At 36.8% G+C, this 16,514-nt stretch overlaps 1 protein-coding gene across 3 annotated transcripts in view; it reads left to right on the top strand.

Annotated features, from left to right (window-relative positions):
- The window catches only part of LOC129751375 (influenza virus NS1A-binding protein-like), a 117,416-nt gene extending 104,826 nt beyond the window's left edge, over nt 1–12,590 (top strand). For all 3 annotated transcript variants that reach the window (XM_055746841.1, XM_055746840.1, XM_055746842.1), the window contains 7 exons: nt 6,404–6,522; nt 6,703–6,786; nt 7,013–7,150; nt 7,322–7,660; nt 7,719–8,391; nt 8,453–8,816; nt 8,879–12,590. In XM_055746841.1, coding sequence (XP_055602816.1) covers nt 6,404–6,522; nt 6,703–6,786; nt 7,013–7,150; nt 7,322–7,660; nt 7,719–8,391; nt 8,453–8,816; nt 8,879–9,545 — 2,384 coding nt within the window. In that variant the 3' untranslated portion in view covers nt 9,546–12,590. The remainder of the gene's footprint in view (nt 1–6,403; nt 6,523–6,702; nt 6,787–7,012; nt 7,151–7,321; nt 7,661–7,718; nt 8,392–8,452; nt 8,817–8,878) is intronic.
- The last annotated feature ends 3,924 nt before the right edge of the window (nt 12,591–16,514 follow it).

The following is a 16,514-nucleotide window of genomic DNA, read 5'->3' as shown; positions in this document are numbered from 1 at the left end:
TTCTAAAACAATTGGGAGATTTTGCAGTCTTGAATTCGATTTTTATTTACCAGGTTTTGTTTATCACCTCTGTTTTGGTGATTTTGTTCAGGAAAATTTTAAAAATAATCTTATTTGAGTGTAACAATTCATTGATAACTAAGAAATTTACAAACCTTTGTGAATAATACAATACAGGGTTGCAAGCAAACTGGGAATACCGGGGAAAACATTTAAATTTTGGTACATCACCGGAAAAGTTGTCATTTTAAGAATTTTAAATATATTTCAGACCTGTCTTATTCACGATTTTTAATATTTTCACGAATCTTAAGTTCAAATGACTAGGGCACTACTAAAGTTATTTATTGGTTTTGTATGTAAGAAAGCAATTGTTTCTATAACATGTCTTTGGATTTGTATAAAAAAAGTATAACTGCACTAAGAAAAATACTCAATATTTCCCTGCAATCTGATGATTTTGAATTTTAATATTATATTTTGATGTTTTTTTTTATAGATATTTCCATATAAACTGTACAATTTTGATTCTACAACTCTGTACAAATTTTAAAAATAATAAATACCGAGAAAATCATCATTTTCAACCGAGGGAAACCCGGGAAAAACTTTGGTATTTCATAACGAAAAATTGCTAGCAACCCTGGTAATAAAAACATGCATGAATTAATTTACTATCCTTTATTTGATCGAAGATTTATATTCAGTCAAGCTGTTTTAGTTTCAGAGATACTATACAAAAAAAACCAGAATTTTGAGAAAATTTCATAAGTAAAAATGCAATAACTGGTGACATCACTGAAAACCCTTCCAAGCTTTTGATATTGATCCGAATCTTTCTAACTTCCTCCTTGAAAAACAAATAGGGTAAATGATCTTGAGCGGAACTAGTCAAAATCTGATCTTGAGCGGAACCATTTACTTTTCCTTAGATCTAGGCAATGATTGTTTATTAATCTTAACAATTTGTTGGAAAAACACTTTTGCAAGATCTTTTCATACAAGTATTGTCATTTTTGCTAAAATTTATCAACTGAAATAATGTTATTACAAGATTTAAAAACATACGCATTTCTGCTGCAATTTTCATCAATCTACGCTGACTTTGAACGTCAATTTATGTCACCCTTTAGCGTTGTGAACTGATTCTCAATGAATAAAATGGTAGAAAAACTCATAAAAAAGCATTATTCGGGTTTTTGTAACAAGTTTTCTATCAGAATATCAATTTATAGCATAGTTTTTAAAAGTAAAATATGATCTTGAGTGGAACCATCTTTGATCTTGAGCGGAACTACTAGCTTCCGAAATAAACCGCTAGGTGCACTACCTTATGCCTAATGTCTCACACGCAGTTTTTTACCCCTGAATGTATGTAGCAACTTTGTATATTTCTTATTATATCAGCTTTAGGGAAAAAAAGATGTAAAATTAAGTTGGAATAGAACAAAAACTAATTAATTGGTGTCACAGCTGCAGCGTACTAAACTAGGCACACAAAGAGTTTAATTTTTGGGGTACAAGAAATGTGTTTTTGAATCTTTCTTTCAGAGAGACGACGAGAGGAGGAGAAAGGCTTTCATACATATTTTTGGAATAATTCGAGAACTAATGAAGCCAATAAAATTTAGTCATTATTATTCAGAATAAGAACAATCTTCATTGCCATTACTATTCTTACTTCATGAAGTAGCTTTCTTTTAAAGAGATTATTTTAGATGTTCACATTCCAATTGAAAACGATAAACTATCAAATAAACAAAAATTCAAATTGTTTTTTTACACACATTCTTTCAGTTTTACAAAGTGTAACAAAGCACACCGGGTTAGCTATTTTATAATACTCCACGATTCAATTGGTGGCCTGGTATTGGAAACCTATCCGATTCCCTTGTGTTTGACTTTACACTTGAGCTCGAACTGGAAATCGGTTTGAGAAATAATTGTTTTATCAATTGAGCTAAATAATTAATGTTTCCATAAATTTTGAATATAAATAAATATTAACGTGGTTCAAAGAAACTGGAGTTTATTATAAACTTTATTCTATTAATAAGTTGCTTAGAGCAAGGTTGCCAAAATCAGAGTAAAATCTGTTATTTCACAGAATTTTGAGGAAACTTTTATCACAGCATCTGTTTCACAGAACACGATATTTCGAAATATTTACAGATTTCACAGATTTTTTAAAATTTCGAATGGATTTCCATAATTATAAAATATAAAAGAAAAAGTTTGAAAAGATTTTCAACGTAAACTTCTCAACTTAAATATAAAAATGGCCCAATTTATCATGAATTTCCAATAAAATTAAAGGAATTAAGGGATTAGGGAATAAAAAAATCAGATTTTTTCTCAAAATCGTTGATTTAGAGCAATGTACAGTTTTTTTTGCCAAATCTGTATTTTAAGGCATCTTATTTTGTATTACTAACTTTGTCGTTGCCTTTAAAAGTTGTTCGGGGCAGTATGATCCTAAACACACACGTTCAAAAAATCAATCAAATATACTAACGAATTTAATTTGTTTAGATTAAAAAAACTAAAACTTGAGTTTAGAGAATCGATTATTTCAAAATATGATACAGTGAATCAAAGTGAAAATTGGACTTGCAAGAAATACATTTGAACGGATATTTTGAGAACAGCTTTGGAATGCTAAGTTTAATTTTTTGACATAAAAACATTAATTTTCAAACTTTAAAATCTTCAAAGATGAAATTTAATTGAAGTTTTCACAGTTACACAAGTATTAGGAATAAGAGCTATTAAAGATGTTGACAGAAGAAAATGGTTCCGCTCAAGATCATATTTTAGTTCCGCTCAAGATCAGCGTGGTTCCGCTCAAGATCAGAATTCTTACTTCAGTAAAACAGCTCTAGAGTTATTAGGTTTTACTCTAAAATATTCTAAAAATCATCATTAGAAAGCAGAAACCAAGATCTATACGCTGATCTGAAAAAAAAATTGTTCGGATATAACCCATAGCCATACCGCTTGATCGACTGTTCCGAGTTGCGTCGAATTGAGCCAATTAGTTCCGCTCAAGATCATTTACCCTAAGCCAGAATTAATCTTTATTTCGGAGAATTCTCCTTTTAAAGGTGAAAAAAATTTTTTTCATACTTCTTTTTCCTAAGAAGTCAAAATCACTAGCGGTCTTCAAGAAAATGGATCAAACAAGTGTAAAATTTATAGTTGATTTTTCCTTTTTTTTCTTTAAAAAATTCACTCTTGAATCTCAAAATCAAGAACTAATAGAACAAAACTAATTTCATATTTATATTCTGGGTCCCCAAATTAGTCAAAATCAACTTTTAAACTCTTGGCACCTCGTAAAATGTGAATTTGTTTGCCTATTTTTATCCATGTTTATATATGAGATAATATGAAGTCTCAACATTATTTTCATATTTTTTTTTTCAAATAAGTTCTAAACCATGCGTCCTACTTTTTGTTCTTTTTTCTATTAAGAGATGCCCTACTTTTAGTAAGTTTTTTTCATTTAAAGCCTGACTTTTCTATATTTTTCTGGTAAACCTATCAAGAGAGCTTTCTCAAGTGAGATCAAGAGTTTAAAGCCATATTCACATGGAGAAAAAAGTATGGTTTCATCAACAATATTCCGTCTACATTCAATCATATTGATGATTGTTGTCGATTATCTTTATTTATTGAATATTCAACTATATTCGCATGGTATATGACATGGTCAACTACAATTGTATGATTGATTGAATCATAATTATAATGGATTCAACTATAATATTCTCATTGATGTTGGGCACTTAACTATGTATAATGTAGATTCAACTAGTTGGTTTGACTATAATTATGATTGAATTTAACTATGATTATGATTGAACCAATTATACTTCTATGATTGATTTTATTCGTTTATGCAGAAATCAACTACGCTTGGATGATTCGTATAACAATCTGAAGTAATAAGAACAACAGTCGTCTTTTTTTTCGTGCACAAGCGATCAGTATTTTTGGTTCCCATGCTTCAACAACTGATTATAAAAGATTTTGGCTTTCTGAACTTGAAGTTTTGTCAGATTTTATCTATCACCTGTACTAATGTTGGTGTCGATGTACTGCTATACTGACATATTTGAAAATTCAGATACTGAACAATTGTGGACCCAAATGACCTTGGAAGGGAACTTCGAAAAGATCAAGAAATGTAGTTCTGCCTCGTAGTTTGGAGAGCAGCCGATCGAAAGCTTTATCGAAATTAACGTGTCTTTTATTCGCGAAACATTTGCTGATCAAGTTGCGCCATTAAACTTGATAAAGCTGATTTCTTTTTTGGTGAAGCCTTTTGAAAGACATTCTTTGTTAAGATACTATATGGATATTTCAAAATTTATGAATGTGTATAAAATGTAGACTTCAATTTTAAAATCAAATAATGAGTTATTTCCAAGTTTAATTTTCGCAGAATAAAGGAATAACGCTTTCGAACACGTTTTTCAGTTAACGCGAATTGACTCCTCCATCAATCAAGTTTTGCTCAGCTTCTTTGACTTTTTCAGTGCTCGTCGACAACTTCTTGAAGTTCCGACTGAAGATAGCCCATTATTTTTTTAGTTTAGTGCAGCTGTGATATGCTCATGTCCAATTGCAACACCTAGACTTTGTTAGTGGCATACCAACCTATGGGTTTTCTTATTCGATGATGGTCCAATCGAACCCGAGAGGCATTTTTTTTAGAAAATTGTAAAGTTTGGACGATGATGGTTTTCAACTAAACTTTCTGCCATATGTTAAATAATTTTAATGATGTCCTTTGCGTTGATTTTCGTATTGCAATCTTTGATTCAATTTGAGTTTAAACTGCTTTAATGCCTTCACCCGAGATTATCAACAACGCAAATAAGACGCAAATGTTTGGCGTTGCATGTTCTAGTCTATGAAAAAGAAGGTATCCAGGTTTATAATAAATCAGGCAAAAATCTGACCATCAAACCGTCAACCGGCTTGTCAGTCAGTCAGTCAGTCAGTCTGTATCGTAGTTTTCCACCTTGCCGCTGGCTGGCTGGATATTGTTGATTGTTATTCGGAATCGGTAAAGTTTGGGTGCTGCCGTTGACGTCAGAAAAAGTGCTTCCTATTAGTAGGAAGCAACCGGGGTTTCAAATTTCTTTATACCCTATTCCCAATCACCCTCGCTAGGAGCGTAATAAACTGCCCTCGGCACTACCGCTGCAACTGCTCAGCTGCCTTCTATAATAACATTATATCGATTTAACAAACTTATTCAAAACCCTTGCTGTGACATCAGTGTTTATTAAATTGGAACAATTTTGCCCACCCTGAAAGGGTTTTTTGAATGATAATATCATTCATTGATTTGATTGGTTTGATTTGAATGATAATATCAACTGACTCATGATATGAAGCGGAGGGCTTGTACACAATTTATTTCAAGGTTACAGATTACCTTCAAAAGTTTGAGGAACACTGACAGAGAAATTAAATCGAAAAGGATAAAACAAACTCCCCCGCCCTTCCACTATAGGTTCGGCAAAAATCGCTAAACTTGATTGGAAATTGACCAGGAACGGCAACAAATCACTATCGTTGTTGTTCAAGGTCAGATTTCAAAACCCACTGAACTAGAACTAGCTAGGTGGGTAAATACCTGTCAAAGGCCGACAGCCGCGTGATTTGCTTTTGCAAACTTATCGGTAACAACAATGACACACAAGATAGCTGCATGTGCAGGCAGGTTGGTCAGCTGGGCAATGTTGCAATTATAATTAAAAAGTTTCTGTCGCAAAGAAAAAGTTTTCCGTCCATGCCTCTGAGTATGTTATAATCTATATGTATCTCTACGCACTTTTGATTGTGAGATTTTCGAAACGTATAAAAACTTCCGCATTTATCTGTGGTAGAGTGTGTGAAATTTGCTGGCGTCTTCTAGAATAAGTTTCAAACTCTGACTCTACAGCTGCTGTTGGTGGTTTGGCGGAAGAATAATATGGTATTTTTAGAACGAATTGCATTGGGCCGTTCGGCGCTAATGAAGAAAGGTCTTTGACCCTACATTATGGTGACGACCTACGGCAGGCATGCATCAGACAAGAAGACGTGTGTGATGTTTCCTTCGGTGTGATTTAGTTGAAAATGGAATGGGATTCTTTTGTAGAATGTTATGGGACAGTTCGCGCTGTAATAAAATCCTGCACTTTATTTTTATTCACATACTTAAATGTCTAAATAACGAAGAATCCGGTTCGAAGGACCACGACCCGTTATGTATAGGTATAGAAAGTATGGATCTTCGTCGATTAGATTAGACTGACAAGTACCCATTTAATGTTATAAATTAAATCATAGTTTGAAGAGCAATCACCTAAACTTACTCGTTTTTTCTCTCCATTTTTTCCCACAGATGACGCCATGGAGGCGCTCGGTTTTCTGCGGTTCACCGACGAAAACATGAAGTCCAACTTCCTGCAAAGCCTCAGCGCAATGCGTCGCAATCGGCTGTTCTGCGACGTGATGTTGTTGGTAAGTTCGTTCGGGTTTTACGGTATGACAGGGGACACCCTGTTGAAACAAAAAGAAGATAATCCTGATCCACTTTTAGTCAAATATTTGGAATAATAATGCCGAACTTGTTTGATGAACATTTGACTCTACACACCGGTATTAACGATGACTGTCACTTTCCTACCCTCAACTCTCTAGGTTGGCAACACTGAAATTCATGCCCATCGGAACGTCCTGGCCAGTGTCTCACCGTATCTTATGGAGCTGTTCAGTTCGGAAACGGTAAGTTTCGTGTGGTTTCGTTAGAATAGAATGTTGGATTCTGTGTAATTTACATATAAGCGCTTCGTTTTTATTTTTTATGGTCTTGTCTTGTCAGATTTCAGAATTTTATCGGTGCTTCAGAGCTAAGTTGTTCGAAAAGTTTTTGCGTGAAAATGAAAGTGTTTTCGACTAAGTTTTTGGAGGTTGATGGTTTCGTTTTCTTTGCTTCAATTTGCCATTGCAGGAAAACATTAACGGGACCCCGAATGAAGGTACCGATAAGGTGGCCTGTTACCGACTGAACGGCCATATCACTGCATCGGGGCTTCAGTTTCTGGTCGAGTACGCTTACACCGGCTCGCTAGAGGTGCCCTATGACTTGGTGAGTTTTTTGAGATCTAGAGTTGAGAACAAGAGGGCATATTCCTGCCATAAAAACCAAACAACCATCTGTCCCACACTGTCCTCTGGTTATATCTCTATCTCTGTCTGTGTGAATACCGTACATGTGTACGTTCCGAGCTGGAACAGTTACCGATAACGAATTTTCTAGATACGCGATGTGTATCTGGCTGCCTGGCAGCTGAAGATCGACAACGTGATCACGGAATGCGCCCGGCACATGGTGGACCAGCTGGAACCAGAGTGCTGCATCGAGATTCGCTCGCTGCCGGGTATCAATCGGAACAAAAAGTTTGTACAGGAGGTCGACGGCTACATTACCAAGAACTTTGCCGAGGTGACCCAAGAGCAGGCGTTCCTGCAGTTGCCGTGCATTCTGATAGAAATTTTGCACCAGACCAAGCAGGAAATGTCACTGGTAACCGATACCTCGCTGTATCGGCTGGTGCTGAACTGGACCCGCAGACAGATCACCGAGGATGGAGTATCGGTATGAAAAAAATAACATAATATGCCTGTTCAAATAGATCAACCCTTTTCTATTTTAGATGTCCAGTTTGATGGAGCGATCTCACATGTTGTACCTTGCGTTGGATAACTCCCTGCAAGACTGCGTTGATCTCCCGGGTCTAGAGTCGGAAAGCGATCTGGTTCAGGACTACAAACGCTTGGTGCTCAAGTGTCCAGGCAACAAGAACAAACAGCGCAAAGGGCTGAAAACCCCGGGACGACCTAGGATGATCGTGTACAACCAGGACCTTAGCGAGGATCACCCTCAGGACAATTGCGATTGGAACCTGATCGGTAGCTCCAAGGTGGGTGATCACACATTCATCGGTCTGGTCACCCTGGACGGTAACCTGTCACGTATATCCATCCAATTGCGGTTGAACGCCCCGACAACTCCGTCGCCAATTAACACACCGGACACGATCAGTTCCAGCGTGAGTCGCGAGGAAGAACTGGACGAGATACAGAAACCAGAACTGTTCTGCGAGGTTGCTACCATGTCCGGGCCCAAGTGTGGTTTAGGTGTGGCCGAGTTAGAGGGCAAGCTTCTGGTTTGCGGTGGCTACGATCGTACCGAGTGTCTAAAATCGGTTGAATCGTACTGTCCGGACACGAACAGTTGGACTCAGATTTGTAACATGGGTGAAGCACGTGGTCGAGTCAACATTGCAGTTATCAATGGAACAGTTTATGCCGTCGGTGGCTGTAACGGTAAGATTTTTTTTACGGAAATGTCCTAGGAATCTGGCTCATCGTTTATTTTTATTTTCAGGTACTACTGAGCTGGATTCAGTGGAGTATTTATCTCAAAAGGAGACAAAATGGAAGAAGATGTGTAAGCTACCGTTGGCCAGGAGTAACGCAGGTGTTTGCGCTCTGGACGATAAAATCTATTGTGTCGGCGGATGGAATGGTCAGACCGGTATCAAGCAGTGTGATGTTCTCATTCCGGATGAAAACAAATGGTCTTCGATAGCACACCTGAATACGGGTCGGTATCAGGCCGGGGTAGCCCCGTTCAAGGGCAAATTATGGGTCGCCGGTGGAAGCGATGCCTGGAACTGTCTAAGCTCTGTTGAAAACTATGACCCCGAGGTTGGACAGTGGAATTTGGCTCCCTCGCTGCTGACGCCACGGTAAGCTGAACAACTTTTCATGAATTTTAACTAAACCATCTTAACCAATTTTCTAATTTTAGTCGTGGCTGCGGGCTGGCCGAATTCAACGGCAAACTGTACGCCGTCGGTGGCAGCGATGGAACTCACTCGCTCACATCTACGGAATACTTTGACGAAACCAACAAATGCTGGATCTCCGGGCCCAACTTGACGTCGGCTCGTGCTAACGTTTCGGTTGCCGTGGTGCAGAATCGTCTGTACGCCATTGGAGGTTTCTCCGGCAAAACATTCCTCAATACCATTGAATATCTGGATGCTCAGTCGAACGAGTGGACCACCTTTGTGCCACAAACGAACTCGAACATCGACAGTCTGTTGCAGTCTTCCCTGCGCAATGGCAGTCTGAGCGATAGTAGGGCGGGATCATCGTCCACTTCCTCGTCCCCGGATAATCTTAGCGGACAGCAAAATGGTGGCGGTGGTTGTAGTGAGCACACCTTCAAACCGATCCGGACGGCCGAAGTAAATGCTTACAATTTGGGAAAATCCCACCAGGAGAAGGAATCATCTACCGATAAGGAGGTCAAAGACATTCTGGCAACCGGAACCAAAAAACTGTCGATCGACGAAGAGGAGCTGAACAAAACCAATGGTACAATTAATTCGAACGATAACAGTATTAAGCTGCAGAAAATCGTGGCCAACAATTGCGCGGAAATTGCCAGCGAGAATGGAAACTGCAGCTAACTAAGCGTGCCGGATCAGGAGCTTCTCCGAGGAGATCCTGCAACCGAATCGGAACAAAATTAGGCTACAAGTCTCTGTAAGAATTAAGCAAACTATGCCGTGAAACAACATGTGTCTAGTAGTATGATTGTATAAGTTTATTGCGAGGAGAGTTTTTCCCTGAATGCGCATACCTTTTCTTATTATATAGCGATAAATCCAGTATATTTGATAAGCGATATTTTAATACATCACTCTAAAATGCAGCGGAAAGTAAATTTTCTATACATTTCTGAAAGAAAACTTTTACGAATGACACCCATGAGCAGCTTTCGATTTCCAACAAAATGGAGAGAAAAAGCTTTCAGTTGTGAGATTGGGGCGAGTATGTTAATTAAAAAACAATAAGCTACGAATTGGAGAAAATACTCACCTATTAGAGAATCGTGGTATTTCCTGCACTCACCGTCTCGAACTTTCGTTTAATAAATTTGTTTTTTTTTTACACAATCAGTTCTACAATTTTAGCTCAACCTTTAGAAATGCATTTTAGTCGTCAAACTTAGGAAGTTTAGATTGATTACATAAAGCTTAGTTCTTTTAGAAATGGGACACTTTCATTTGCAAATAGCTCGTTAACTAGTAATCGGATATTCAAAATTTTGACAGCATTTTGTTGCCTGTAAAAAGTACTATTCGGCCTATTTTTTTCAAAATTTAAAATTTACGCGTTTTTGAGATATGTACGATGCAAGAGAAAAAGAAAAAAATAATTTTGCACAGTTTCCTTTAAAATTCGTCATTATCAAATTGATAGCTGACAAAACCGTTGATTATTCAAAGAATTACTGAGTTTTTGTGGTGGATAAGTATGCAAACACTGTCAATAATGTCCACAAAGTTCAAATCAAGCATTGGAGTGAAGCACATGATCGGCAACAACGGTTAAGGATCATCAAGGAAGTCAAGTCTCATATCAGCATTTTTAATTTTCAATAAACGAAAAACTAAGGGTAGATCGCTGAAATGTCCAACACAATTTTCTCCGATAAGCTGAAAGTGTTGCCTAGTGATGACTCATAGAAATCCAACCTCAAACAACCATTTTTTGATAGTTCCAAAGCTCTTAAGCTGTAAAACCGGTACCGAAAAAAAAACGTTCAAAAATGTGGTCAAAAATAATCAAATTTGTTCATTTCGAAACAACTGTATCCACTAAAATGCTTTCAGTTTCCAGTTTCCAGAGAAGTATTGGACCATAAAGTATCAGAAATTGAAGAAGGAGAGTGAAGCCACCTAAAATATAGATTTTACGAAGTATAAGTTGCAGAAACTGATTAATACCATGACCGAAAAAAGTGTGCGCCGGCCAATGGGAGATACCAAGAATAAAGTAGAAATTTCTTTAACAAAAAACGGTAAATATTTTTTTTCAAATTTTTTCATGAAAGATCATAACATTACCTTCTTTTTCTTCATAGAAAGTATTTGGTTCCAACGAATGGTTTTTGAGATACAGGCATTCGTAACTGTCCCATTTCTAAAAGAACTAAGCTTTATTGTAACAAAACTCTTAAATGTAATTTTCTTTAAAAAGCAGTGAAATTAAAATTTCAGGAACCTTGTGCAAGGGTGATTCAAGGATCGAAAATTGAGAAGCTTAGAACTTCTAGACCTTACTAATATCCACAAAATCAATCTCGAATACGGATTGGTGCAGGAAAAAAAATCATGTCATTTAAATGAAAATCCGACAGATCTTGCTTGACCAAAATTAACATGCAACGTTATATCCGGATGAGTACAACAAATGAACATTTGAAGATCCCCACACAACTCACTCTGGGAACCACCACCCAAAACAACACCGAAAAAGATGAAGAAGCATAGATTTCAGCAACAGTTCTTTTCTCAGGATTGAACTTTACAGCAACATACCCCAGGTTTGGGGCCAGATGATCAAAATATGCAAACTTGAAGTATAAAAAATATACCATTTAAAAATATGATCAGTAGTTGCAGAGCAGCCATTCACTGTAATAGAATAAGCATTAGTAATGACATAAAGACAAACGCAGGATGAGCTCAGCTTAGCATTGGGCTGACACTTGCCTGGATGATTTTAGGGAATAAACTAGTGATAAGTCTGAACAACTAGCTCGTAAGTCTGCAAAGAACACTCTATCTATACCTTTTAAGAAGGACTCTATTTCAGATGCACCTTTTCAGGTACCGAACAATTTGTGTTGGATTTTGTTCTGCTTGAACACTTTTACACTTTATCTCTTATACGCAACAGCTAATGAAGGCTCACTCACTGTTTCTACAAATCAAAAACTCCAACCACCGCTCCCCTTTTTCCACGGTTTATCATTAGATTTTTAACAATACACCCCCCGCATCAATAGTTGTAATTTATACTATGTCGATCACCAGCCAGAAAAAAAACGGTCCACTCCATTTGTCGAAGACGATTTGTTTCGTTTTAAATTGAATGAAAACTTTGAACTAAACTGTGCTCTTATTGAAAGCAAAAAAACATGCAAAAAGCAAGAATCATATCCTTTTTATTACCTTATATTGTTACTGGTTTTCGGTTTCCCTTTTCGGTAGACAGTGCTTACAAAAAATGAAACATTTTTACTACACCTTTAAGAGACTTTAAGACTATACACAGAAGGTTATACTTTTATCAAGTGATGATTCTAAAAACGAAACCCATTTTTATAAATCAACGCCATATTATAATTTACGACGAGTGATAACGATTTGTGATTTCACACAACACCACCCTGGGTTTTCAAAACTGTGCTGCAGCAGCGTTGCGTTGATTTGGATTCTTCTCGTTTCCACTCACTCGGATCACATCCATTAAAACAAAACAAAAAAAAAAACGGTACTATAAGCCAATAGTAAAATGTTTATCGAATAAGACTATTTGAGCAATGAGTAGTTGAGTTGAGGGCAATCGAGGCTGCCGATCGGCAGCGGACGATGAGGGATTGGCGTTTAAAACAAACATGTTGTTGAATGAAAACTAAAATTTAAGAAAAAATATACAAAAAATAAGAAACCTTATATGGATTTTTTTTGTTGAAAGAAATCAGTGTTTGAAATGTATGAATTTTATTCTTTTTTCAATAAAATACTTACTGATCGAATTACATATGAACGGAAAATGTCTTAAAATAATATTCAAAACGATAATCGCTTCTCCAAAATAAAAAACTCTCTGGAGCCACCTCTTTACACCATGCACGGTGTCTGTCTGTTTTTAGTTTAAACATTTTGTACGATGCTTATCATCATATCCTCAAAAGATGTACGCTTAGTGTTATGTTAATAGATTTATTCAAAGAAATATGAAGTTATGCTATGGATATGTGTGTGTACGATTGTTTTTTTTAACTGTTTGGTTCATTTATATGCATTTAGGAAAGCAACATAGTTCTAGAAAAATTTCGGGCCATATAAGGCCTCTGACAAGTTTTGTTATTCAAGATCATTCTTGTTTAGAACACATACTTAGAACTCAGACACGGAATTCAGATTTAAAATTTAAAATGCAGATTTCGAATGCTGATTCAAAATTGAGAATCAGAAATGCAGGACTCGGACTTCATATACTGATTTAAAATTAAAAAAATCAATTGCTAATTGTTAGCAATCTGATCATAGCAACACAGAGAGCATTTAGCCTAATCGCAGCAACTCAGAAACTCATGTCAAATAGTATATAAGATGAAAAGATTGTAATAAAGATTCATTCCTTGTCTGGCAGTCATTAAATAAAGTATTAACTTCTAGAGTTAACAATTGGCGACGAGGATGGGATACTGCGATTGTATTCCGGTGAAACAACTTCAAAAACCAAAATCGGTCCAAGGGAATGTTGCTATCAACCACATCAGCAGCGAGCTTCGAAGAAAATTCATCGAGGTCACCATCAGCGGCGTGGTAATCAGACTACAATTTGACACAGCGTCTGATATCACCGTGGTCTCGAAGCAAGTTTGGAAGAAGCTAGGATCTCCACCACTGCAACCGAGTTTCAAACAGGCCAAGGCAGCATCTGGCAAACATCTCCAGTTCATTGGCAAAGTTCAACGCGACGTTACTGTGGGAGACCAAACAAAGTGTGCAACTTTTTACGTTACCAATCAACCAAATCTCAACCTTTTTGGCCTTGATTGGATCGAACAATTCGGTCTATGGTCACTTCCACTCTCTTCGATCTGCCACAAAGTGGAATCAAATCAAGTGGTACCTATGCAGCAGTATAAACTATCTGTTATGTTCAAAACAAGCGTGTAACAACTTTCGGTAAAATGGGAAAACCCCGTTCGTTAAGATTTGCTATTCAGAGCAGATTCTCTCTGAGAATCATTCGAGCCAGGGACCTAGAAATGTACTCAACAGGATTAATACAATCACTTCTCGTTTGGCTTGCAACCTATGCACTGGTGTTTCTTTTATTTGACAATAAGTCACATCCGTCTTTGAAACCAATTCAGTAGATATAAAAGTGGCACGAGGATTAAATAAGTATTTTTCACCAAAGTAGTGATTTTTTTTTATCACAGCGTGCATAATTTTCTCGTGATTTGGCTAAAAGTAGTGTGATTTAAAGAAAGCGGCATAAGTTTCTGGAAAAAAAAGTCGGTTTTTCATCAGAAAAGGAAGCTCAGTGCGGATAAGTTAGTGCGATTTTTTTTTTCGCAAAGCGGTCTGTGATTTTAAATCTTTAAAAATCGGCATTCCGAAGTCTAATGTCACATTAGTGATTTTTGTTACTCTAACCGTGACAATCAAGTGAAAATTGCAAAATTTTTGGCGATATCACGCGGTCACGGCTTGGGTACGCCATTTTGTTTGGCGCCTTTTGTTCCAGCAACACGAGGTTGCTTATTCAGCGCCATCGCCATTGCATTGTGGTATTTTCTCCCGATCCAAAGCGAATCAACTAATCCTCTCTCTGGCAGTGTTGCTAGATTGCTCTTCGCTGAAGTTGATACCAAGTACCGGAATTTGATGGGTTGCTGATTGCTGATTGCTGAGTGGTTTTACTGTTACGCTTTTATTCGTAATCTAGTTGTTGTTGCTGAACTGCTGCATTCAATTTTTTCTCCCTGACGACTTGGTTAGTGTTACCAGGAAAATTTATTGGTGCAACTGATTGCGATCTAACTCGCTTTACTTTTCTGATTGCTGATTTTTTGAAAAGGTACGTTATTTGTGTTGTGTTTTTTGTGTATTTTATCATTTGATATTTAACTTTTTATTTGATTTTAATAATTTTTTCTTTTGTTTCATTTTTTTATTTTATTTTTTATTTTTGTGTGCGTCCATTTTTGTCATTTATAACATTATTTTACTGATTTACAGTTTTTTTTTTACAAATATTTTAAATCCCAATTTTTTTTATACATTCGTTTAAACAATTTATTTAAACTTTCAAAAACAAATTTGAAGATGGCTTTAGCTACTACAGCCGAGCAATTTATCCCAGGATCAATATCATTTAGCCAATACGTCGAACAATTGGAGTGGATTTTCACTCATAATAATTATCCAGAAGCAAAGTATAAGACTTCATTTTTGGCTGTGTGCAGGACTGAAGTATCCTCTAGAATAAAAACGCTTTTTCCTGGAAGAGACGTGAAATCTTTATCGTACGTTGAGATTATTGAAGAGTTGAAAAAGTACTACGATAGGAAAGATCCGGAATTTTTGGCGTGCAATCAGTTTTGGACGAGACGTCAAAGACGTGATGAGAGAGCTATCGATTTCATTTTGTCGGTTAAAACATCAGCAGAGGAGTGCAATTTCGGTGAAAACAAAGATAGGTTCATTTGTCAGATGCTAGTGATTGGCTGTTTCGACGAGCAATTAAAGAGTAGAATGATTCTTGAAGAAAATTTAACAGCATCTAAAGCAGAGAAAATGTTAATTACCCATGAGCAAACCTTAGAAAAAATGCGGAAATTGAACAACGATGATAGACGGTTGAGCGTTATTGCACGTTTGGGGCGTCGCGAAGATAGGTCACCAAAAAGAAGCAGTTTTAGAAACCGTAGTAGCGATAGTCGAGAGCGTTCAGTACGGTTCAGGGATCGGAGTAGAAGCTGGGACAGATCGCGTAGAAACAAGCCAGTTTTTGTTTGCAATTTTTGCAACAAAAAAGGTCACACAATTAATTATTGCTATCGTCTCAACCGCCAGAACTCAGGACGCTATCAGTCTTTTCGTAGTCAAAATCAAAATGCTGCAGCTGTTAATTTTGTTGATGCTTCGAAAGCTTCAAGCTCTGGATTGTTTAAGCGACTAAAATACGATTTGGATTCGGAATCAGACATTGAAGAAGAATCTTGTTTAATGATTTCTTCTGTCAATAAGATTAACAAGCCTTGTTACGTAGAAGCTATGGTTGATAAAAGGAGGTTGACTATGGAAATAGACTGTGGGTCTGGCGAGAGCGTAATTTCGATGGCAAAAGATTGAATGTTTTGGGAAAAATTAAGGTTTGTGTTCAACTAAATAATATTAAACAGCAAGTCGACCTGGTGGTTCTACGATGCGACAATGAATTTGTTCCTTTGTTGGGTCGAACTTGGTTAGACGTGTTCTGCATCGGCTGGAGGCATGTTTTTACATCTGCATCAAGGACCAACATCAATGCACTGAGAGAAGAGGAAATTGTTCAGGAAGTGAAGAGTAAGTTCCCCAATGTTTTTGATGGGGATATGTCAAAACCTATCAAGGGTTACGAAGGAGATTTGGTTTTGCGAGATAAAACTCCGATTTTTAAAAAAGCATATGAGGTTCCGTTACGTTTGCGCCAAAAAGTTTTAGACCATTTGCAAGAGCTAGAAGAAGCAAACATTATTACACCAGTAGAAGTCAGTGAATGGGCTTCACCCGTAGTCGTAGTCATAAAAAAAGATCAAGGCATTAGACTTGTAATCGACTGTAAAGTGTCGATTAATAAAG

This window comes from Uranotaenia lowii, chromosome 3 (assembly GCF_029784155.1).
Source record: "Uranotaenia lowii strain MFRU-FL chromosome 3, ASM2978415v1, whole genome shotgun sequence".
In the NCBI taxonomy this organism is placed as follows: domain Eukaryota; kingdom Metazoa; phylum Arthropoda; class Insecta; order Diptera; family Culicidae; genus Uranotaenia; species Uranotaenia lowii.
This window is presented reverse-complemented; position numbering and strand designations above follow the sequence as displayed.